Source organism: Rhinoraja longicauda, unplaced genomic scaffold (assembly GCF_053455715.1).
Source record: "Rhinoraja longicauda isolate Sanriku21f unplaced genomic scaffold, sRhiLon1.1 Scf000669, whole genome shotgun sequence".
Classification (NCBI taxonomy): Eukaryota; Metazoa; Chordata; class Chondrichthyes; order Rajiformes; family Arhynchobatidae; genus Rhinoraja; species Rhinoraja longicauda.
This window is the reverse complement of record NW_027601885.1, coordinates 41254-64839: the sequence shown is the minus strand read 5'-3', so window position 1 is coordinate 64839 and position 23586 is coordinate 41254. Positions and strand designations below refer to the sequence as shown.

Sequence of the window (23586 nt, the reverse complement as noted above, 5' to 3'; positions counted from 1 at the left end):
AACACAACACCTCAGCTGGCAGCACGAAAATCTAATGCATCAGTGGGAGGAAGCGCCTTATTCCCTGCCTCTTGTTTAAATGTGGAACCCCCAAGGGGGAACACATGCCTGCAAATCCCCTGATTGGAGTATATTTTATTTGTCTTGCAGTATGGTGCTTAAGTGTTATATTGCTAATTTGTGTTCCCTTTCACCTCACACCAGTTTTACTTGAATTATTTGCAACATTTTGATATCCCTGAGGGTAGACTCAGGCCATGGCATAATCCTTCACAGTACCCGACTTAAACAATGAACATTCCCAAATTCTAACTTCTGTCTCTGGGAAGCCTGGATCAGGGAGAATGGCTTCCAACCTTTTGCTACTGACCAACCACAATAGCAAGGAGGTTCCATTTCTATGAACTCACTACAGCACTCAGCAGGAATAAGCAATCGTCCCTTTAGGCCAAATTGGCTTTGCAAGATGCTGTTAATCCTTTGATCCAAGAGGGAGATGAGTGCTAGTCCTACTGTTGTCTTCTTCTGATTTCCCCAAGGTTGGTCCTCCCTTGTATATCTGTAGGCAGATAAGTATAAAACAGGGGTGAACTATAAAACCTCTGACCCAACCAACCTTTCCCCGCTGGGCGGCTTATGTTAAAATGGCCGACTGTGTGATTGGTTTGTCTCCCACGTTATTTTAAATAACAGGAAAAACAAAATCTTCACCCAGTCTCCCATTAAACACAAGACACCACACTGCCCTCTCCGCTGATTCCAGGCAGTATTATCAAGATGTAAAATTCACCTCTGTCTCCATCCAATATCATCAGGTTAAAAAAAGCCTGAAGTGAAGTTGGATATCATTAGCAGAAAATGTGTGGCAGAAATCATTCCTCAAGAAGGATTCTGCACTTTGTGGCGGCTACATTACCTTTCCAATAATAACATTTATAATTAAACATATTTTAAATTATAGATAGATTTTATGATTTTTAAGCTCTACTGATGTAACAGCTTCCCCAGCCTGTCGAAGAGCACTGACTCCCGGTATTCATCATCCATTGTTTGAAAATGAGCCAAGCACCTGATGTTTCCAGTCTGACCCTCTTGATTTGCCCTTGGAGACTACAGGGAATATAGCACTCACATCAATTTAGAAAAAACAAAAATAAACCAATCCATGCAGACAAAGGCTGATTTAATACAAAATTTATTTCATGCTCGAATTTTTTTGTTTTGCATATTATATTGTGCATGCACGGATTCAGAACTAAATTGCATACAGTGCTGAAGTATTGATTCCAACTTAAGAAGACCAAATTGGGTGAAGTCATTCGCTGACTTAGACCGGTAGTCCTGCCTTGGAAAACGTTGCGGATAAATTGATACTGTAGAAGGGTTTGCACGCTTCCTAATTTAGAGTCTGCAAGTCTGAAATATACACTTGTAAATGCAAAGAGGCAAAGACCATCTGGATGAAGAGTTAATATTTATAGATACATAGGATGTTCAGAAAACACAAGATTACTCGCATGCCAACCTAATCATATACAGGTGCCGGTGCTTTCTGAATACATGGTTTAACGGCTTGTTTCAGATGGAGGTCTAAAACACGGATGAGTGGTCAATATGACCAATCACCATCTATATACAGGTTTTTTTTCTCTAATCTTGCACTGTTTCATGAATAATTACAAAAAAAGCTATCCAATGCAAATAAATATAATTAATTCTTACAATGTGATCACATCAAAGTTTTGTAAAAGTAAAATGTCTTGGAAGGAAATAGAACTTCTGATTTAAAAGTTAATCATAGAATTACAGTTTCTATAACATGCAGTTCATGCTATCAAACAAATTACAAATCTTCTACCTTTTGTTTGGAAACATTTGGCTTTATAGAGCCAACAATTCTGGGTCAAATCACACAATGGTCCTCGGAAGCCTTTGTGGCTTGAAGTAGTTTTGCTTGTCCTAAAGAGGTGGGTCTTCTTCTCTTGAAATGTTCCCAGTGGGCAGATAATTACCCACAGAGCGTCCAATTCTGTCCCAGCTCATTAAGTTACTCTGACTGCCCCTGCTGGCATATATTTAGCAATGACAGGGCTGCGATTGCAGAAATCTGCATGTAAAGAATACAATGAATACTTGACCTTCCTTCCCCTGCCCTTCAACATAAACGTGGCATTTTGTTTCTGCTTAAAAAAATATATAGCTACATGCAGAGAGGGCAGTGTCCTTCTTCTAAAGACCTTCGCATGCACCCCAAGTTAACTGGGACCTTTACAGAGTATTTCTCGCAATCAGTTTGGCTTCCATGCAACGGCACCACATACCGCATGTTTGTCTGAACTCCCTCAGGGCCATGCGGCATAAAAGATCCTGAGAAAGAAATCTTCAGACGTTGACCTGGTGCACCAGTAAACACAAACGTTACCCATTTCCAAGAGAGCCAGCGTTTTCACGAGTGGACAACTGTATGCCCAAAGCCATGGGCGAGATCATCAATTATTGGGAACTGCATGTAACTGCATTATTTCCATCTACGCGCCAAACACATGTAGCATACAGACCACTGGTGGCATCATGTGGCTGAGTGATCCCATCTAGAAATCATCGAGGATTGTCCCACCTAATGTCAACAGTAGAATCACCAGCAGCAAAGTGCTAACTAGACACATGCAATCTTCAGGCTTATTACCTGGTTTTATGCAAGACAGTACAGGCTGTAGGACTAAAGCTTTGGACCATTCTCAGCTACTAATCCATGCTATAAAATGGATGGTATGGGAGACGGAGAAAGCCTCAATGGACAAGGAGAGCTGTAGAGCGAAGAAGACACTGAAGGCAATTTTAGTATATTTCTGCTCATGCCAGCTCTGTTGCTTAGGCTCCTTGAGTTTTCAAAACCTTTATGTAGGAAAAATGCAAAGTACAGCATTGGATCAACAATAGAATGGATAATGATGAGTTTACATCATTGCCAGTCTGATAAAGCATCTCCATGCACTTGAATGCTCAGAGTAGTATCACTGTTAATGAAAGACAAAGAGAAGTGGATACCAGGGATTGATTCTACATCCCTAAGCTAACAACTCTTATTTCACCAGGCATTGATTGCTAGGAAATATCTCAGGTGATGTGAAAGGCTGTATCGGATGTGAATGTTCTTTTGGATGTGTTGTCACTTTAGACAGCAATCTGTTACTCCAAGCTATTAATTTTTATTTTGTTTTTTTATGGTTCAATTTATAATTTTTGGAGTACAGCACTGTTGGTTTTAGGGCAAATGACCTCTTCAGCTCATCTAATGGGTTACTAAATGGTGACACTGTCATGTCCATGTCATCCATGGGACGGCAATATTTCAGTCAAGGATTCCAAATTAAAGAATAGCGACCAAGCAAGCAAAATCTAACCATATCGCAATCAATTGCCAAGTCCAATTCCACCCAGCTTCTATGTAGAAACAGGGATCGGCAGATGCTAGTTCACACAAAAGGACACAAAGTGCTGGAGTAACTCAGTGGGTCAGACAGCATTCTGGAGAACATGGAAAGGCGACGTTTCAGATCGGGACCCTTCTCCAGATTGATTGTAGTAGGGAGAGGAAAGAAAGCTGGAAGAGAGGAGGGGAAGGACAAAGCCTGGCTTCTCTTCCAGCTTTCTTCTGCCCCAAATAACAATGTCTGAGGAGGGGTCCTAACTCAAAACATCACCTATCCATGTTCTCCAGAGATGCTGCCTGACCCGCTGGGTTACACCAGCACTTGGTGTCCACTCAGCTTCGGCTGTCTAACAGCCGGCATCAACTTCTTTCTCCATTTATTTATCTTACTGTACATTAACTATAGTCTGAAGGTGTGAAGCAGTTGGCCTTTTATCACATGAGGTGGGAGAACGTTTGCCCAAACGAAAATTACTTTGTGACTGGTGGTGCTGTTAGAGTTGACAATCCAGTTTCTAGAACAGAAGTTGCATGTCTGGAAAAGGTGGGAAACACGGTCTTTTGAGATTCAAATACAGAGAGGAATTCCAGATGGAGAAATACTGTTTTAAAACTACGTTTTTATTAAAAAAACAAGGAATACAGAAAATAGTTAAGGAGATGCACAATCATGTAGATGTCCCGTCTAGGAGCCCACTTTGTCCCGTCTAGGAGCCCACTTTGTCCCGTCTAGGAGCCCACTTTGTCCCGTCTAGGAGCCCACTTTGTCCCGTCTAGGAGCCCACTTTGTCCCGTCTAGGAGCCCACTTTGTCCCGTCTAGGAGCCCACTTTGTCCCGTCTAGGAGCCCACTTTGTCAGCATCAAGGAGCAGCAAGTGGGAGTTTCATTTTGTAAAATGAGAAAGACAACATGTTTTTTAAGAATCTATTTGTTAGGAGCCAGGCTTAATTGAAATTATTCCAAACAATTCCCATAGAAACAGCATTAGCTCAGTAGGGATATCAGTGGAAAATTATTTTCAGAGGTTCTTGTGCACTCCTTTCAAGTCAAATTCGATGTGTACATATTGAACAGTGGGGAAGAGGGATGCCAGTGTGGAAGAGCCAGTACGATCCAGTCAGCACTACCTGTATTCAGCATTGTCAATTCAGGTATAGTAATGTAAAATGTTGCTGCAGCTTAACCCCATAGACTCATCTGAGCACTAACCACAGAAACCTAAGCTTTCCATTTCCTATACACTCCAGCATGTGAAACCACCAAATTAGAGATGAGTTTTGGAACAGAATTCCTATTTTTACCCAGAAGTGTCAACGTATCAACCAACCATGGGAGAAGACTTTAAACATGTTGGTCGAGGTTTGGTTTGAATCCAGGGGAAAGTAGAAGTGAAAGGCCAGCAAATACTGTGCCAAAATACTCTCTCTCCATCAAATGTTTCCCATCCACCTCCTTTCCCCTTTGGCAACTCTCCAATTCTCTGCTTTCAAATTAGGAAATACCAGAGTTTCATGTTTAGATTGTGAAAGGAATCACTCTGTTTGTGCTAGGTAATAAATACCTCAGATATACAAGGCACTAGGTTAGTCTTTAATTAATATAAAACTAATCAGCAAGATATTGAATAGTTTATTCATTCCAGTTGTTCAGCTTTCTCAGACCTGGACAATAAAAGCCAATTGAAAACATATCAAATTAAGTCAACGAATAGAACTGAGTCTGAAGAAGGGTCTTGACCCGAAACGTCACCCATTTCTTCTCTCCTGAGATGCTGCCTGACCCACTGAGTTACTCCAGCATTTTGTGATACCTTCGATTTGTACCAGCATCTGCAGCTATTTTCCTACACAATAGAACTCCAATGTTCAGTTTGCTCCGGATAGATAAGCCAGGCCAAAGTCATAACATTTGTCTTTTTTATTACAAGAGAAGAATTAAAATGTGGTTAACTAGCTGACTCACCAAATTATTTTAATATGCTTAATCATGCTTAATTCACAATTTAATTTATTTTCAAATGCTTTATAGGATATTTGGATGCTACTTCCACCTCCTTTCCCCATTTTCTCCATTCCAAATGACAATTCTCTGCTTTCAAATTAGGAAATGCCAGAGCTTCATATTTAGATTGTGGAAATAAGATTATGTGTTTGATATGGTATCTCACCCCACATAATGTAGGAATTGGCTTGAAAGAATGCCTGGGAACTCTTTAGTCTTTCATGTCAGTAGGAATTGGTCTCGTTTTGATGCCAATTTGATACTATTCTGAAGTCCATTGAAGCATTTAAAGACTAGACATGCAACCAATTCCATTTCAAACATGCACAAGAACTTAACATTGAACAGATCTACAAGAACACATACAGGATGGATTTAAGCTGAAAGGTTTCCATCGTCCATGCTGGTAAAAACACACTTCCACGGGCCAACAATATGCTGACATTGAAACACACTAGTGAATTACTCTTTAGCCAATCTGTCCAATACGGAATCAAATTCAACACTTTGCTACAAAGATCATTTTAGCTGAGGTTTTCAAGCTACTTTCTTATGAAAGTGTTGTGATCATTTTTTTTTAGTCTGGCTTTTACTTTACTTTACTTTATAAATTATATTTACATATTAAGTTTGCTCTATAGAAGACTGTCCATCAGAAATGGCACATGAAGCTCCTATATACCACACCAATGGTATGGTTTGGATAATACTGTCTCTATGTATAGATCTATATATATACATATATATACATACAATACACCAGTGAGAGGACTTGAATGAAATTCTACATTTTAATTTATGGCGCTTAGCGTCTTTCTAAAATCTCTATGGAATTTCATAGACAATTACCCTACACAGCTAAGCATTGCTTATTAATCCATGATAAACCTTTCCCCAATGCAGCTGTATATCCTAGCAATACTAGATTAACAGATTGATATATATACCTATAAGGTTACCTTGCCTGTGTGTTACGTACCCTTTCTTATCCCTCCATCGGGTGGACATGAAAATTCCCCGGTTGATAAGAGGAAGCAGGGCCCGTCTCTGGCATTCCTCTCCCTGGTGTTAGAACGAGTGAAGGGGAGGTGATCTTCAGGCGTCAATGCCTGGTCAATATGAGGACAATCTTCGTTTGCCAATGCTGCATTTGCTGCATCACCGTTCTGTTTAAAATCTTCAAATATACAAGCAAAAGCTGAATGAAATGCTAAGTACTATGTTTGTGTCTCTTACTAAAGGTTAGCAGAATCTATGGTTTGTAACGCTTTATGCAATCAACTAAAGTTACTCCAGAGGCAGCACATTCAGCCAATAAAATATTTTGCACTGGCAAATAATATCACGTAAATATAGTAAGCAACGGCACCAAAATTGTGAGAGATAGATTTCAACAGTTCTAAGCAAAAGTAACTACTCCCATTGTGCATGGAACAGATGAACATCACTTTATGAAAGAGAGACAACATTCTATAACAACAGGCTGGTACAGAAACATAGATATTAGTTACGGTGATTCATGTGTTGTACAGTGGTTACTTTAATGCAGTCTCTGTAGTATGAGACTGCTATCAAGAAGATTAAACCAAGCCTATTTTGTGTGGCCATCAGGTTTAGTGCAGAGGGGAGAATATCAAAATATGAGTTTGTTGAAGGCTGAAATTGTAAGTAAGATTCCAACACCTTGTATGATCAATTTGTTTTAAAGATGACAAGCTTTGAATCACTTGTTCAGCACTTTATCATGTGGCGTGAGGCAACAATAGTCTGGTCTATTAGTCACAGGCATCCTTTACCAAAGTCCATTGCCAACCTAATTCAGAGTCATTGGCTTCTAGGGAAAGTTTTACAGTTACAGAATGTTGGATGTACAGCTGGCGACTTAAAGTACAGCTGTTGAGGGGAGACATAGATACAGTAGACAGTCAGAACCTTTTTCCCAGGGTGGAAATGTCCAAGAGTAGAGGGCATTGTTATAAGGTGAGAGGGGTAAAGTTTAATGGAGATGTGTGGGGCAAGTTTTCACACAGAGGGTAGTGGGGGCCTGGAAATGTGGAGTTTGTATGTTCCCCTGTGATCGCATGATTTTCTTCCGGGTGCTCCGGGTTCTTTCAACATCCCAAAGACGTATGGTTTGGTAGGTAAATTGGCCTCTGTGAATTGCCCCTAGTCTGTAGGGAGTTGACGTGAAAGTGCATTGATGGTCAACGTGGAATCGATGGTCCAAAGGGTCTGTTGTATCTTTCAATCAATTCAAATAATCAAGTGAAACAAGTGGAGAACAATAGGTCAACTGCAATTATGTGAAGGAACCAACTATTACAAACTTCCACATTCAATGCCCCTTCCTCTGTCAAATCCACGGGTATGGTGAGGGTTGATTGGTGTTTATAGAGATTGGAGGAGTCAAGGTTATACTCAACGTGAGCTGAGGGGTCGGTCTTACAATCAGTTTGGGAATAGTGAGGGGCAAGCTTTTTAATTTAGTGGATCTCCTAAAGTAAGACTCTAATAGTGGACTCCATTGTGAAGCAAACCTCCAGTCTCGGTTCCTTTAAGCTACAATGAAACAGGCCGCAAGTCTGCCAAAGTCGCAGCCATGCATGTGTGCATGTAAACCAAACATGCATGCCTGAATGCACATTTCATGGTTTTGGATGCTGCTGTGCCTCAGTGCATTAGATGCAGAGAGCTCACACAAAAAATCCCAAACTTGGCAGAGTGCTCAATAAATCCTAAAACAAACTTCATGAAGGATTTTCTGATGAAATTGTACCTTACAATGCACAGGGGCGTTGTGCTATAGGATGCAATATTGACCCCCTTGTGTAATCATAGTTACAATGAAAAGAATAAATCTCTCTTCCAAACCCACACCTACCAAATATGGTGATTAAAATGGTGTAAGTATGTATAAAATGAAAAAACTGTTGTGAATGGGAAAGGAAATGCTGTGTTTTAGTGAGCAAGAAAAAGATTGTTCATATCAAAGATTAGAAATCTTTGGAAATCTTTATCTCTGAAGACCTGAATGCTCAAATTTAAATTTATTGAAAGATGAATAATAGTTGTTTTTCACATTAAGTCAGAGAATACTGTGATCAAGCAGCAAAGTGAATTTGAGGCTTGGGATTAGCCAAGATGAGATTTTGCGGCACAGAAGGTTGAAAAGCCATAAGACCTATTCTTGTAGTAACAAGGAACTGTGGATGCTGGTTTACAAAACAAGTCACAAAGTACTGGAGTATCTCAGCAAGTCAGCCAGCAAGCCTGGAGAAAATGGATAGGTGACATTTCAGGTTGGGTCCCTTCTTCAGACTGGTGAGATCAGATTCCCAACCTGACACGCCACATATCCATTTTCTCCAGGGATGCTGTCTGACCACTGGGTTACTCCAAGGCCTATTTGTGCCACTGTTTCCTTTGCTACATTTTCAAATACAGAGGCGTGTAAAAGGGCTGCGTTGAAGAGACAAGTGGGCTTGAAGTGGGGTCGGCCCATGTTTCTAGAAAATCACCTTTGTACACACAATCTCCCAAATGTTCTAGGGGCCGGAGAACCTAGGGTGATGGAGGAACTGAAGGAAATCCACATTAGGCAGGAAATGGTTTTGGGTAGACTGATGGGACTGAATGGTCTGCATCCCAGGGTACTGAAGGAGGTGGCTCTAGAAATAGTGGAAGCATTGGAGATCATTTTTCAATGTTCTATAGATTCAGGATCAGTTCCTGTGGATTGGAGGATAGCAAATGTTATCCCACTTTTTAAGAAAGGAGGGAGAGAGAAAACGGGTAATTATAGACCAGTTAATCTGACATCAGTGGTGGGGAAGATGCTGGAGTCAATTATAAAAGACGAAATTGCTGAGCATTTGGATAGCGGTAACAGGATCATTCCGAGTCAGCATGGATTTACGAAGGGGAAATCATGCTTGACAAATCTACTGGAATTTTTTGAGGATGTAACTAGGAAAATTGACAGGGGAGAGTCAGTGGATGTGGTGTACCTCGACTTTCAGAAAGCCTTCGACAAGGTCCCACATAGGAGATTAGTGGGCAAAATTAGAGCACATGGTATTGGGGGTAGGGTACTGACATGGATAGAAAATTGGTTGACAGACAGAAAGCAAAGAGTGGGGATAAATGGGTCCCTTTCGGAATGGCAGGCAGTGACCAGTGGGGTACCGCAAGGTTCGGTGCTGGGACCCCAGCTATTTACGATATACATTAATGACTTAGATGAAGGGATTAAAAGTACCATTAGCAAATTTGCAGATGATACTAAGCTGGGGGGTAGTGTGAATTGTGAGGAAGATGCAATAAGGCTGCAGGGTGACTTGGACAGGTTGTGTGAGTGGGCGGATACATGGCAGATGCAGTTTAATGTAGATAAGTGTGAGGTTATTCACTTTGGAAGTAAGAATAGAAAGGCAGATTATTATCTGAATGGTGTCAAGTTAGGAAGAGGGGATGTTCAACGAGATCTGGGTGTCCTAGTGCATCAGTCACTGAAAGGAAGCATGCAGGTACAGCAGGCAGTGAAGAAAGCCAATGGAATGTTGGCCTTCGTAACAAGAGGAGTTGAGTATAGGAGCAAAGAGGTCCTTCTACAGTTGTACCGGGCCCTGGTGAGACCGCACCTGGAGTACTGTGTGCAGTTTTGGTCTCCAAATTTGAGGAAGGATATTCTTGCTATTGAGGGCGTGCAGCGTAGGTTCACTAGGTTGATTCCCGGAATGGCGGGACTGTCGTATGTTGAAAGGCTGGAGCAATTAGGCTTGTATACACTGGAATTTAGAAGGATGAGGGGGGATCTTATTGAAACATATAAGATAATTAGGGGATTGGACACATTAGAGGCAGGAAACATGTTCCCAATGTTGGGGGAGTCCAGAACAAGGGGCCACAGTTTAAGAATAAGGGGTAGGCCATTTAGAACGGAGATGAGGAAGAAATTTTTCAGTCAGAGAGTGGTGAAGGTGTGGAATTCTCTGCCTCAGAAGGCAGTAGAGGCCAGTTTGTTGGATGCTTTCAAGAGCGAGCTGGATAGAGCTCTTAAGGATAGCGGAGTGAGGGGGTATGGGGAGAAGGCAGGAACGGGGTACTGATTGAGAGTGATCAGCCATGATCGCATTGAATGCCGGTGCTGGCTCGAAGGGCTGAATGGCCTACTCCTGCACCTATTGTCTATTGTCTATTGTCTATCGTGTTGCCCAACAATCCTAGCGCGCAAGGTAGACAATGTAGGACTCTTGATGCTAATTGCCACAGAAACATTGTTTTACCAAAACAGTTATTAAACACATTAGAGAAAGGTACATTTTCAAAATACAGTGAATTTTAATCAATAAAGTAAAAATTATTGTTGACGGTGTTACTCTGTTCCCTGTACTCATTTTGCCTTCTCTCTGCTAATTTGATGCTGACAGAAATTGGTTTAAATTAATTAGTTAACTTCTCTGTTACAAAGAGAACAGAGAAATATGTTAGGGTTGCATTAACTTTGCCATCTGCAATTATAAACTTGATTTTTCAGAAACACAGTTCATTGCTAACTATACTAACATTAACTTCTCGTTATTTATATTTTGATGTTTCTTTCGAAGACTGTTTGAAATGGCAACATAAGACATTACTCTTTGTGATATTAGCAGACGCACAAGTAAAGCATTTGATTGACACTTCTTTTTTAATGCTGGTGTTAACCTGTTTATTTTAAATGCGTCCATTAGTATACAAATAGCAAGTTTAGACTAAAAGTCTTTAATACTAAAATAGGTGTTAGAAACATCTTAATCTGATGTGATTATGTGAGTATATTTCTCTCATTGAAAGAGTTAAACATTTTTGTACTAAAATGCACAATTATTTTATGCTAATTCACTCAGAAACAGCAGGGAAAGTGGATTCTTCTTGCATTAAGTTATTATTATTATTAATAGTATTATTTGTACACTTATACTAAGCTATTTTATTACCATAATACATGGCAGATTTGTTAGAGCAACATGAAGTATATTTACAGAGCAACAACTATGGTCTGAAGTGAAATACTTTAGTTATTTTCTAGGAGTAAAACTTTTTACTACTTACTACTTTACTAGGAGTTTGAAGCCTATCTTTGTTTATATTTTCATGCAGCAAGATTTCTATAGGAGAGCCTATTTGGCTCCAGATTATTTAGAATCCAAGGGCCTCAATTTAGCCTGGGATTTTGTCCTAATTTATCATATTTTCTTATATACATAAACTACAGTTTTATCTCAACCTTGATCCCCACAATTGATCAAATGAGAACACATTCTGTCCTAAATCCACCTGATGGATGATAATACTTCATTCTGGTGTTTAATAACCAATAAGATATGAATAATGCTGAATACCTCAAGGAAATGTAGTAGGATTTGGTAGTCATTGTCAGATACAAATCGTCTATAGTTTTTGTTCTTTCTTTACAAAAAAACCCGTCAGAATCTGTAATTAACAGATGATTCCAATTGCACATGTACCTGGTGTTCTTAAGTTACCTCGACAATGCATGGTTTCATTCCCAAATAGAAGTTTACCAGACTGGCTGCACTCTATTTGGTAACGTGCTTACTAAGAGGATGTTTGATACAAAACACAAGCATGGCTTAAATGTGCTGCCTTTCCAGAAATCCAAAGCTGGTTGAGATATAAAATGACTACCAGGGGTAGGTGCAAAGGAGGCATTCGAGGGTCAGATGGACATTCCTCTAAGAGGTTTCCTACCTGCTCTGTTAATTTCTAAAATCTCTTCCTGAGCGAGTGGGCATGTGTCACTCTGTGTACTGTGATGTGGAGAGTTTACACCAGATTTACAATAATTGGGGGATCCCAGCTGGGGCGGTCTCGGTATATGCTTCTTTTTCTTCTTTGGTAATTTTTGTTTGGCCATCGCTAAGGAGTAATACATTCCAAAATTATTGACAATGACAGGGACAGGCATAGCAATGGTCAGCACGCCCGAAAGAGCACAGAGGGCTCCTACCAACATGCCCGACCATGTCTTAGGATACATGTCTCCATAGCCAAGTGTAGTCATGGTTACTACGGCCCACCAAAATCCAATCGGAATATTTTTGAAGTGTGTGTGTTTATCGGCTCTCAGGTCATGGGGATTAGCTCCTATCCTCTCGGCATAGTAGATCATGGTGGCAAATATCAGGACGCCAAGTGCCAAGAAGATGATGAGCAGCAGAAATTCATTGGTGCTTGCACGCAAAGTATGTCCTAAAACTCTCAGTCCTACAAAATGACGGGTCAGCTTGAAGATTCGCAGGATTCGGACAAAGCGAACCACTCTCAGGAAGCCCAGCACATCCTTAGCAGCTTTGGAAGACAAAGCACTGAGTCCTACCTCCAGATAGAAGGGCAAAATGGCCACAAAGTCTATGATATTGAGAGTATTCTTGATAAACTCCACTTTGTTTGGACAGAAAGTGATCCTCATGAGAAATTCAAACGTAAACCATACCACACAGACTCCTTCAATATACATTAAGGAAGCTTCAGTTTCTGTTTCCTGCCTAGTTTCCGTCCGGGTTTCATTTCCACTCCTTATAATTTCCGTTTTGTTAACGATTGGGTTGAACGCCTCATGGGTCTCGAGACAGAAGGTGCTGATTGACACCAAGATGAAGAAAAGCGAAGCAAAAGCACAGTACTGTGAAGAAAAATAGAGAAGAAATAAATGTTAATGCCAAGAATTGAAACTGTTTATAAATGAAGTATTTTGTAAATAGGTAAATTTCATTATTCCCAACCAACCGTTGAAGCCCAAAATAAGCTCAAGCAACAACACAACATCGTCTAATGGGGCAATTTTTATCCTTCCTATTTTCATTATTGACATAAGATTCAGCTCAACCTTCTGCCCCACTTCAGTGACATGAAATTTATTCCATCAATGCTCTCCATCCTAGCACACACTCCAATACCCAGCCTGTTTTTAAGCTAGTTATACCTTGCAAGAAGATGTAGTAACTGAAGTTAAAAATCAAAGAACTTTTGCCAAGTGTCATGGAAGAGAAGGAATGAAGTCAAATAAATAATTGATTAGAGCTAACCTGGGATATTCTATCTAATTCTTGACACCACTCTTGGGAGGACTTGGAAAGATGCACATGAGATATGATGGATAATAATAATGGGTGTGATCTATCAGCTCTGGAAAGGAACTAGAAAATCTGTCACTCTTCACATTATCAGTCAAGGGATGATTCATTGGAGATCTTCAAAGTTCTGAAATTATTTGAGAGAGTAGGTGGAAGGAAACTATTTCCTCTTGGAGGAATGTCTATGTCTAGATATTTAAGAACATTGGCAAAACAAACCATGAGTCATTCACTGAGATGAAGATATTATTTTTATGCAGCAAGTTCATATTTTAATCTGCAATACACAGTCTGAGAGGGAAACAGTTCTAATAGCAGCTTCCAAATGTATGCTTGAGAAGGAACATTTTCAGGGAAGTAGAGAAAAACCAGGGCAATGGGTCTATTTGAATGATGCTCTCATGGCGCATGACAGACTAAATGACCTCTCTCTGTGCTGGATGATTCCATGCCAAATAAAAGATGTGGGGGTAATGCAGCCACCAATGTAGAGGAAAGAGTCACAAAAGTCTGTGATAGAGAACTTCCTTAGGTAGACCAGTTGTCACTTTAAGTGGATGATAACTGATGGGGATCCAATTGGACAAGGAATAAACTATTGTGCAGTGTCTGAGGAAGGGTCTCGAACCGAAACATCATCTATTCCTTTTCTGCAGAGATGCTGCCTGACCAGCTGAGTTGCTCCAGCATTTTGTGTCTATCTGCACTGTATTATCTCAGTGTGCCCAGTCGAGGTGGTGGTGACTGGGATAATATTCTCCCTCCCTTTCTCAAATATAGTGAAACTTCATCTAATTAGTGGGAACATTACTGCGCCAAAGTTGTTCCTTTGATGTTGCTGTGAATACAATCATTTAGGTGAAGTTAGAGGTAGGGCCACGTAATATCCTTTACTGAAGGCATCGTTCTCAGATAGAGCAGCTGTGAGGCAACACATCCAGGTCCTTCCACACGGTACAGTCTGTTCTGGACGTACTCTCACACGGTGATGCATCACATAGAATGTCTGCCGTCCTAGACTGAGGAGTTCTCCAGATCCATCACCACCTCCCCCATCCCACCTCTCACCCACAGATCAATTTGTTCTCAGCTGTTTTTTCAACAGTTTGAGAGAGATTTTATGTGGTTAACTATTCCAAAATGTCTCTACCAATGCAAATAAAAAATGGGCAAATCAAGGAAACCCATGCGAATTGTGTACTTTGATGTGTCACCACATTGAATAAATACTGGACCAAGAATCAATCAATAATCAATCATTTTTGAAAAGTGTTTGGGGTAATTTTGTAACCACAAGTTGCTAGAGTTCTGAGAATTGTTCTTTGTATTATCCCATCAATCCTATGATGTTATTCTGCATAATGTACTTTCCCACTGGCCCTTCACCCACCACCATGGTAAAGACCGCGACTCAAAACATCGACTATCCCTTTCTCTCCACAGATGCTGCAGTCTCTAATTGTGCCTCAGTTTAATACTCTCCAAGCCAGGTAACCTCACCATTAACAGTCTGCCTGGCTGGGAGAGTATTCATTTGACCAAACTGGATTGTATTGTACTGTTTTCTTTGGAGCACCAGAGGTTGAAGGGAGACTTGACAGAAGTATATAAAATGACGAGAGGCATAGATAGAGTAGATAGTCAGACTTCACAGGGTGGAAATGTCAAACTCAAGAGGGCATGAGCTTAAGGTGAGTGAAGGAAAGTTTAAAAGAGATGTGCAAGGTAGGTTTTTTACAGTGTGGAAGGTGACTGGAACTCACTGCTGGGGGAGGTGGTAGACACAGTAACAACATTTAAGAGACACTTACACGGATACATAATCAGGTTGAGAATAGAGGGAAAAGGACCACATGCCGGCAGATGAGATTGTTGCTGTGCTGCACTGTTCTGGGTTCCATGTTCTATGTCCATCCTGGTAAACATTTGCGGTTTCAATGCAAATCTTGATGTGGATGCTAAATTATTGTATCAACTTAATTTCTCTAAATATTCAAAACAAAATCTCGTACATTGGTCCAGTTGAGCTACTGATGAACTGTGGGTGATGAAATCTCGTCCAAAAGACTTGTTTTTTTTGGATGACAATAAAGGTAATTCTGATTCTGATTCTGATTCTGATTCTGAACCAGTGTAGATCTGATGTGATTCCAGGTTAATTTAAATGGATGATAGACAACAGTGCTGGAGTAATTCAGCGGGTCAGGCAGCATCTCTGGAGGAAGAACAGATGACGTTTCAGGTTGGGACCTTTCTTTACACTGAAAGTAGGGGGCGAAGAGCTGGTGGTGAGAAAAGACCAGGAACAATCAGGGCCGGCAACAAATGACCTCAGGCAGAGGAGGTGCCCTGGTGGGCACATTGTTGGCTAGAGAAGGTGTGATCTCAAGAGGGATACAATGTGGTGAACTGTTGAACTAGTTAAATGATTAGGGTGAAGGAAGAGGGCACGGAGGGAGGGAAGGGGAATGTTAAAAATTCAAATGGAAGATTCAAATGGAAATCTGATTTTTCCTGTCCTTGTCATCTCTGGTCTGAGTACTCAAGGATATGTAATGCCGTTAAATTTCATCCAAATACACAAGGTCAAATGGACTCTTGTGGTCATTAAGCAGCGGTGGCAGAACTGAAACTCAGTGATATGATATGATATTGCATGTGCACATGACGAGAGGATCGTGTACAGTAAAACAGCTGACTGAAATACAATGCCAATGTCAAATAGTTTATTTTCATGAAGCTTCTACTGATGGTATGCTTTGCATTTTTACAAACTAATATTGGCGAGAAAGTTGCAATGTTAATAAATGCATTCTGTAAAATGCCTGTGGCCAAAGGCATCGCTCAGCTTTATAAGCTTTTCCGCATTAATTTGTGCTGGAGTTTTAAGCGAAACACAAAGAGATGGAAGAACTCAGTGGGTCATGCAGCATCTGTGGAGGCCCAGTAAGGAAGGCTAAGTATCTTGCGTAATCCACTATGGAAATGGGCTGTGAAATGGTAGACTTAGTTTAACCTGAGCAAGTGTGAGGTCAAATGTATGGGGAAAATATACAATTAATGGCAAGACCCTTAACAGCATTGATGTATAGAGGGATCTTGAGGTCCAAGTCCATAACTGAAAGTGGCAACACAAGTAGATAGAGTGGCAAATAAGGCATATAGTATGCTTGCCTTCATAGTTCGTGGCATTGAGTATAAGAGTCAGGTAGTCATGATGTGGCTTTATAGGACTTTGGTTAGGCCTCATTTGGAGTATTCTGGTTGCCCCTATACAAGAAGGATGTGGAGGCTTTGGAAAGGGTGCAGAGACGGTTTACCAGAATGATGCCTGGATCAGAGAGATTAGCTATAAGGAGAGTTTGATGAAATATATAACATTATAAGAGGAGACCTGATGAAATATATAACATTATAAGAGGCATAGATAGGGTAGACAGTCAGAACCTTTTTTCCAGGGTGGAAATAATAAATACTAGAAGGCAGGCACGGTGGCGCAGCGGTAGAGTTGCTGCTTTACAGCGAATGCAGCGCCGGAGACTCAGGTTCGATCCTGACTACGGGTGCTGCACTGTAAGGAGTTTGTACGTTCTCCCCGTGACCTGCGTGGGTTTTCTCCGAGATCTTCGGTTTCCTCCCACACTCCAAAGACGTACAGGTATGTAGGTTAATTGGCTGGGTAAATGTAAAAATTGTCCCTAGTGGGTGTAGGATAGTGTTAATGTGTGGGGATCACTGGGCGGCACGGACTTGGAGGGCCCAAAAGGCCTGTTTCCGGCTGTATATATATGATATGATATGATAGCTTTTAAGTGAGAGGTTGATAGTTTAAAGGAGATGTGTGGGGCAGGTTTTTTTTTACACAGAGAGTGGTGGGTGCCTGGAATGTGCTGCCATGGGTGATGGTGGATGCTGACATGATAGTGGCATTTAAGAGGCTTTTGGATATGCAGGGAATGGAGAGATATGGATCATATGCAGGCAATTAAGATTTTGGCGTGGCACCATTTTCAGCACAGAAATTGTGGGCTGAAAGGCTTGTTCCTGTGTGTACTGTTCTAGGTTCTATGATCTATGTTTTATTTCAGTTTACTTCCAAACGAAGTATAACAGCGTGAATTGTCTGTACAAATCTTTCTGCGCGTTCGCTTCAAAGGTGGATATTGTTACTGTTGCATATCAGGACATTATCTAGTTCAGGCATGCAGTGCTCCATCAAACATTTTTTACTGGGTTTCAGTGTGAATTAGATGCAGAGTAAATTTCTGCCTGTACTCTTCCAATATTGTGTCTGAACTTTTGCTGCCCATTGGTAGTCTTCATTTTACCAGTAAACCGAAACAATAGTGGACTGGAATAGCCTGCAAATGTGAGCATTTAAGGAATAGAAATCGTAAATAGCACTGAGTGCTTAGGGACAACATGAGTAACTTTTCACAAAGGCAGGCAGTAAGAATTAGGAAATGTTATCAACTGATTCATAGCTTAAAAGCAAGAGGAAACAGGAGACAGGAAGATTGATGGAAAGAGTCAGCTTAAAAGTGCCCCAGGCAAGTGAAGCACTGAGCATGGAAATGTTGCATGAAAATGGACTGTGTAAAACAACAGCACTGAAGGTTGCAGAGGAAATGATGGAAAATGTGCAGGGGAAAATTTGAAAGGAATTAATTAAGAAATACACATGTAGGAGTGATGGCAGACAGTTCACCAAGGAATGAGAGGCATAGATAGGATAGACAGTCAGAACCTTTTTCCAGGATGGAAAAAATCAAATACTAGAGGCCATAGCTTTAAAGTGAGAGGGGCCAAGTTTAAAAGGGCAAGTTTTTTATATCAAGGGTGGTGGGTGCCTGGAACATGTTGCCATAGGTAGTCTGGAGGCTGGTACAATAATAGTGCCTAAAATGCTTTTGTATAGGCAGGGAGTAGAGGAATATGGACAATGTGGAGGCATTTGAGAGTTGGCATTGGCATCATGTTTGCCACAGACATTGTGGGCCAAAGGATATGTTCTTATGCTGTACTATTGTATGTTTTATGGTCTATTAATTCATGGCTACGTAAGCTCAGTATTACCAAAGAAATCGCAGAGGAAGTTCGGGGACTAATCAAGCACACGTGGCTTTGAGTACAGGGAATGAAAATAAAAAGAAGGAAAATATCATTTCATAAATTCATAAGGTCTAGGAGCAGAATTAGGCCATTCGGCCCATCAAGTCCACATCGCCATTCAATCATGGTTGATCTATCTTTCCCTCTCAATCCCATTCTCCAGCCTTCGCCCCATAACCCCTGACACCTTCACTAATTACTGTCCATCTCTGCCTTAAAAATATCTATTGATTTGGCCTCCACGGCTGTCTGTGGCAATGAATTCCACTTATATAGTTGTAACAATTGTACTTATATAGTTATCCACTTGTACTGTTGTAAAAAATTCATTGGCATTTATATAGAACAATACAGAATCGCAAAATGTCCCCATTCTTCTTAAGTTCAAGGACATTTTTTGAAGTCAGGTCATTATTCTAATAGTGGGATCATGCAGCGCCTCAGCAGTGATGCTTCAGAGGACCATTGTAGATGGGTCAGCTTATTTCTGATTCTCACATCTATGTATTGCGAGAAGGAAATCAGGAAAAAACCCAAAGGTCAGATGACAGCACAGTGACCTTTGCTTATTTGCCGGACAGCACTGAATCTAAGGCCGAGCACCCACATCCTGAGCTGAGGGGCTGTATGGCCATTATGCCCCATCACTCTGCTTCACACCACAGAGGCACAGCAGCGCAGAGCTAGAGTTGCTTCCTTGCAGCACCAGGGAACCTAGTGCGATCCTGACCACAGGTGCTGTATGTACGTTCTCATTGTGACCGTGTGGGTTTTCTCCGGGTGCTGTGGTTTCTTCCCACATTCCAAAGATGTGCAGGTTTGTAGGTTAACCCTAATATGTAGGATCGAATTTATGTACGGGCGATCGCTGGTTGGCGCCAACTCGGTGGGTCGAAGGGCCTATTTCCACGCTGTATCTCTAAAACAAAAAAACCCTAAAACCACTCACAGCTTCTGTATGTAGCAAACCTCATGTTCTCAAGAGTCAAGAGTGTTTAATTGACATATGTACCAACAACAGAACAATGAAATGCAGCAGCATAAGAGGCTTGTAAACACAGTACACATAGATATTATATAGTAAACAAAATTCAATAAATTGATAACCCCAATACTAGTTTAAAAATACCCAACATGCAACCAAAGACGGTCGTCCATAGTTCATAATTGAGGTTACTGTTGTGTAGTCTTCAAGAGCCTGATGGCTGTTGGGAAGAAGCTATTCTTGAACCTGGCGGATATGGTTTTCAGACTCCTATATCTTCTTCCCAATAGTAAGAGTGAAATGAGAGTGTGGCCAGAGTGGTGTGGGTCTTTAATGGTACTGCTTCCTTTTTGGGGCAGCCCCTCCTAAAGATCCCTTCAATGATGGGATAGAAACATAGAACATAGAAACATAGAAAATAGGTGCAAGAGTAGGCCATTCAGTCCCATCGAGCCAGACCGCCATTCAATATGTTCATGGCTGATCATCCAAAATCAGTACCCTGTTCCGGCTATTTCCCCATATCCCTTGATTCCCTTCACCCTAAGAGTTAAATCTAACTCTGGTGAGGGTGGGTGGGTATGTTGGGGGGCCTTCCATCGCCCGGCGCGACTCGGCCGCAGGACTGAACAGCGCCCGGTGTGGCTCAGCCGCGGGGCCTTCCATCGCCCGGTGTGGCGCGGCCGCGGGACACCATTCTGCTTTAGTTAAACATTTTGTTCAAGATGGCCGCGCCGTTGTGTTTGGCTGCCTGCCACTGTATGTTTCTTTTTTTTTTTCCTAATCAGATGTGCAGCACTTTGGTCAACGTGGGTTGTTTTTAAATGTGTTATACAAATAAAATTGACTTGACTTGACTTGACTCTCTTGAAAACATCCAGTGAATTGGCCTCCACTGCCTTCTGTGGCAGAGAATTCCAGAGATTCACAACTCTCTGGGTGAAAAAGTTTTTCCTCATCTCAGTCCTAAATCGCGTACGCCTTATTCTTAAACTGTGACCCCTGGTTCTGGACTCCCCCAAAATAGAGAACATTTTTCTTGCATCTACCCTGTCCAATCCTCTAAGAATTTTATATGTTTCTATAAGATCCCCTCTCATCCTTCTAAATTCCAGCGAATACAAAACCAGTCGCCACATTCTTTCATCAGATGTCAGTCCCGCCATCCTGGGAATTAAACTGGTGAACCTACGGTGCACTCCCTCAATAGTAATAATGTCTTTCCTCAAATTAGGAGATCAAAGTTGCACACAATACTCCAGGTGCAGTCTCACCAGGGCCCTGTACAACTGCAGTAGGACGATCTGCACCTGTGATGGACGGGCAGTGTCTCCTTCGTTCCTGGGAATCTGAGTGACCAAAGATTAAATGAAAAACTAAGCATAGTGAATATTTACTTTAATTTAGATTAGAGATACAGTGCAGAAACAGGTCCTTCTTCCCACCGGATCCACACAGACCATAGATCACACTTTTAAACAATTTCTACGTTATCCTACTTTCTCATCCATTCCCTCCAAACTAAGATCTGTTTAATTTTCTTCTTTTCATAATTTCTCAGTATATTAATATTTTAACTAATTAACCTCAATGTATTTGAAAATAACTTTGTCTTTGTTTTTAAATTAATTTTAATTATTCAACTATTTTTATAAGAGACACTGATTATCAGAGACTTAGAGAGTGAAAATAATTTGGGTAGTTGTGAGCTGTCAAAGATTGTTGGGTCAGGGAGTGGCTGGGGAGGGGCAGGATGGGGTCGGTAGGCAGAGTCTGGGGCAGAGGTGGAGTGCAGGGGGATGGAGTACAGGTACATGGCCGAAGCGGAAGGACTAAGGCAGGGGCAGGGTGGGGCGGGCTAGGATTCCTCGTCTAAAGGTATGGAGGCCACTTGCGGTCAGACGCATGAACAGGACACAGAGCCAAGGCTTCAAGATTGTTGGCACCTTGTGGCCTCACAAAGTTAATGTGTCTCCAGAGCAGGTCTGGACAGGAAAGGTCACACAGTGGGTTCACAGGTAGCATCTCTGGAGAACATGGAAAGGTGATGTTTCAAGTCAGGACCCCTCTTCAGACTGAATGTAGTTGGGGGGGGGGGGGAAGCTGGAAAAGATATGGGTGTAGGATAAAGCCTATCAAGTGATGGGTGAAGGGGGAGGGGGTTGATAGGCAGATGATTGGACAAATGCCAGAGATTAAAAGACAATGTGCGAAATAAAGAAATAAGGATAGAAGAGGCGCAAAATGTGAAGCTAGAGGAAGAAAGGTACTCTCTGGCTTGGTCATTGAAACACTGTTGATTCCAGAGTGTGAATCATTAATCACTGTCTGGAAATGAAAGTGAGTTGAGTTTCAATGGGGAAGGTATCACAATATTAATCAATTTTGAGTTATGAAATTAGCTCATGGGCGGAAAGCAGAGAACTTGTTTTTGACGCTGGATCATGTTGTCTCTCTGGGCTCAGTATTAGGACCAATATTTCTGTAGATTACAGCTAGTTCTTGAAACTATATTGTAGAAAAAAAATCAATGCCACAGAGAGGCTGCAGAGGAGTTTATTGTTTTTTAAACTGTCAAGATTTCAGAACCTCTGTTAAATGGAGATACCAGAGAAGCTGAGCCTGTTGTGGAAAAGAATGAAGATTAAGGGAGAGTGAATCATGATGTGCAAAAACTGAGATGTATTGATAAAATAAGGAAAACCTGTTCTGGTGACAGAAGGTTGGGTTGGCAGAGGGAAGAGATGAGAATTAATTGGTAGAAGAACCAGAGATGAAATGAAAATTTATTTTTACATAGTGAACTATTTCGTTCCCCTTGGAAAGGTAGTGAAAACAATTAAGTTCTACTTTTCCAGTGTACGTTAAAAAACTGCATGGAAGAGAACATTTGCAGAAATTTGTGACAAATTGTAGTAGCTCTTTCAAAGAGTTAGCATGGGTAGGATGGGCAGAATTGTCTTCTTTGTTGCTGTATCACAAAAAATTACAACATTGTGTGAATGAACAGACAGAACAGATAATCACGTATTATTTATATCCACAAGTAAAAGGTCGTTAAGGGCAGAGTTATGGTACAATAGTTAGCGGTATTGATTTTTTAAAAATATTATATTTGTATTGCATTAACAAGCTTGTTAAGCTGCAGCAAGAAAGAATTTCATTGTTCCATTGTCAGTATAAATGACAATTAAACACTCTTGATTCTTGATCGTGTAGTGCAGTTTATTACTGTGATGTGATTCACCAGTGCTCCTCACACTAATTAAAGGCTATGCATTCCAGTTAGCAGTGGCCGATGAACATTTCAACAATCAGTGAGAAGGTACTACATTGTAATGCATACAAACTTTGTTAGTGTGTTACAGTATTGATTGCCTATCGTACTATATTACAGTAATCAATGATCATCCCAGAGGAGTGAACTGCCAAACTAAGAGCAGATTCAGGATCATGATTTTTTTTTCTGATTTAGCTATTACTCTAGAAATCTAATTAATGCATTACTATTGAGGCATAACATAGACACTGTGAACCGAGTGATCATCAAGCCTCTCGTACAAAGCGTTAGAGTGATCTGTGATGACACAGTGAATATTATGGCAATCAACGGCCACCTAACATAAACATTGGGTGGCATTGTAGAGCTGCTGCCACAGTGCCAGAAACTCTGGGTTGATCCGAACTTCAGGTGGTGTCTGAGTGGAGTTTACACATTCTCCTGTGGCCGCATGGGTTTCCTCCAGGTACCCCGGTTTCCTCTCTCATCCCAAAAACCTGCGGGTTTGTAGGTTAATTGGCCTCCGTAAATTACCCCCGGTGTGCAGGGAGTGGATGAGAAAGTGGGATAACATAGAACTAGTGTGAACGAGTGATCGACAATCGGCATGGACTCAGAGGGCTGAAGGGCCTGCTT

At 41.1% G+C, this 23586-nt stretch overlaps 1 protein-coding gene across 3 annotated transcripts in view; it reads right to left on the bottom strand.

Moving 5' to 3' along the window:
- Positions 1–50: 50 nt before the first annotated feature.
- The window catches only part of LOC144591198 (voltage-gated potassium channel KCNC1-like), a 44721-nt gene continuing 21185 nt past the window's right edge, over positions 51–23586 (bottom strand). Inside the window, exons 2-4 of one of the 3 annotated variants that reach the window (XM_078395488.1) lie at positions 12189–13122; positions 6415–6612; positions 51–559 (exon numbers count right to left, since the gene is read on the bottom strand). In XM_078395488.1, coding sequence (XP_078251614.1) covers positions 510–559; positions 6415–6612; positions 12189–13122 — 1182 coding nt within the window. In that variant the 3' untranslated portion in view covers positions 51–509. Of the gene's footprint in view, positions 560–1082; positions 2896–6414; positions 6613–12188; positions 13123–23586 lie in introns of those variants that run through there. The other 2 variants (XM_078395487.1, XM_078395486.1) reach the window with 2 other exon arrangements.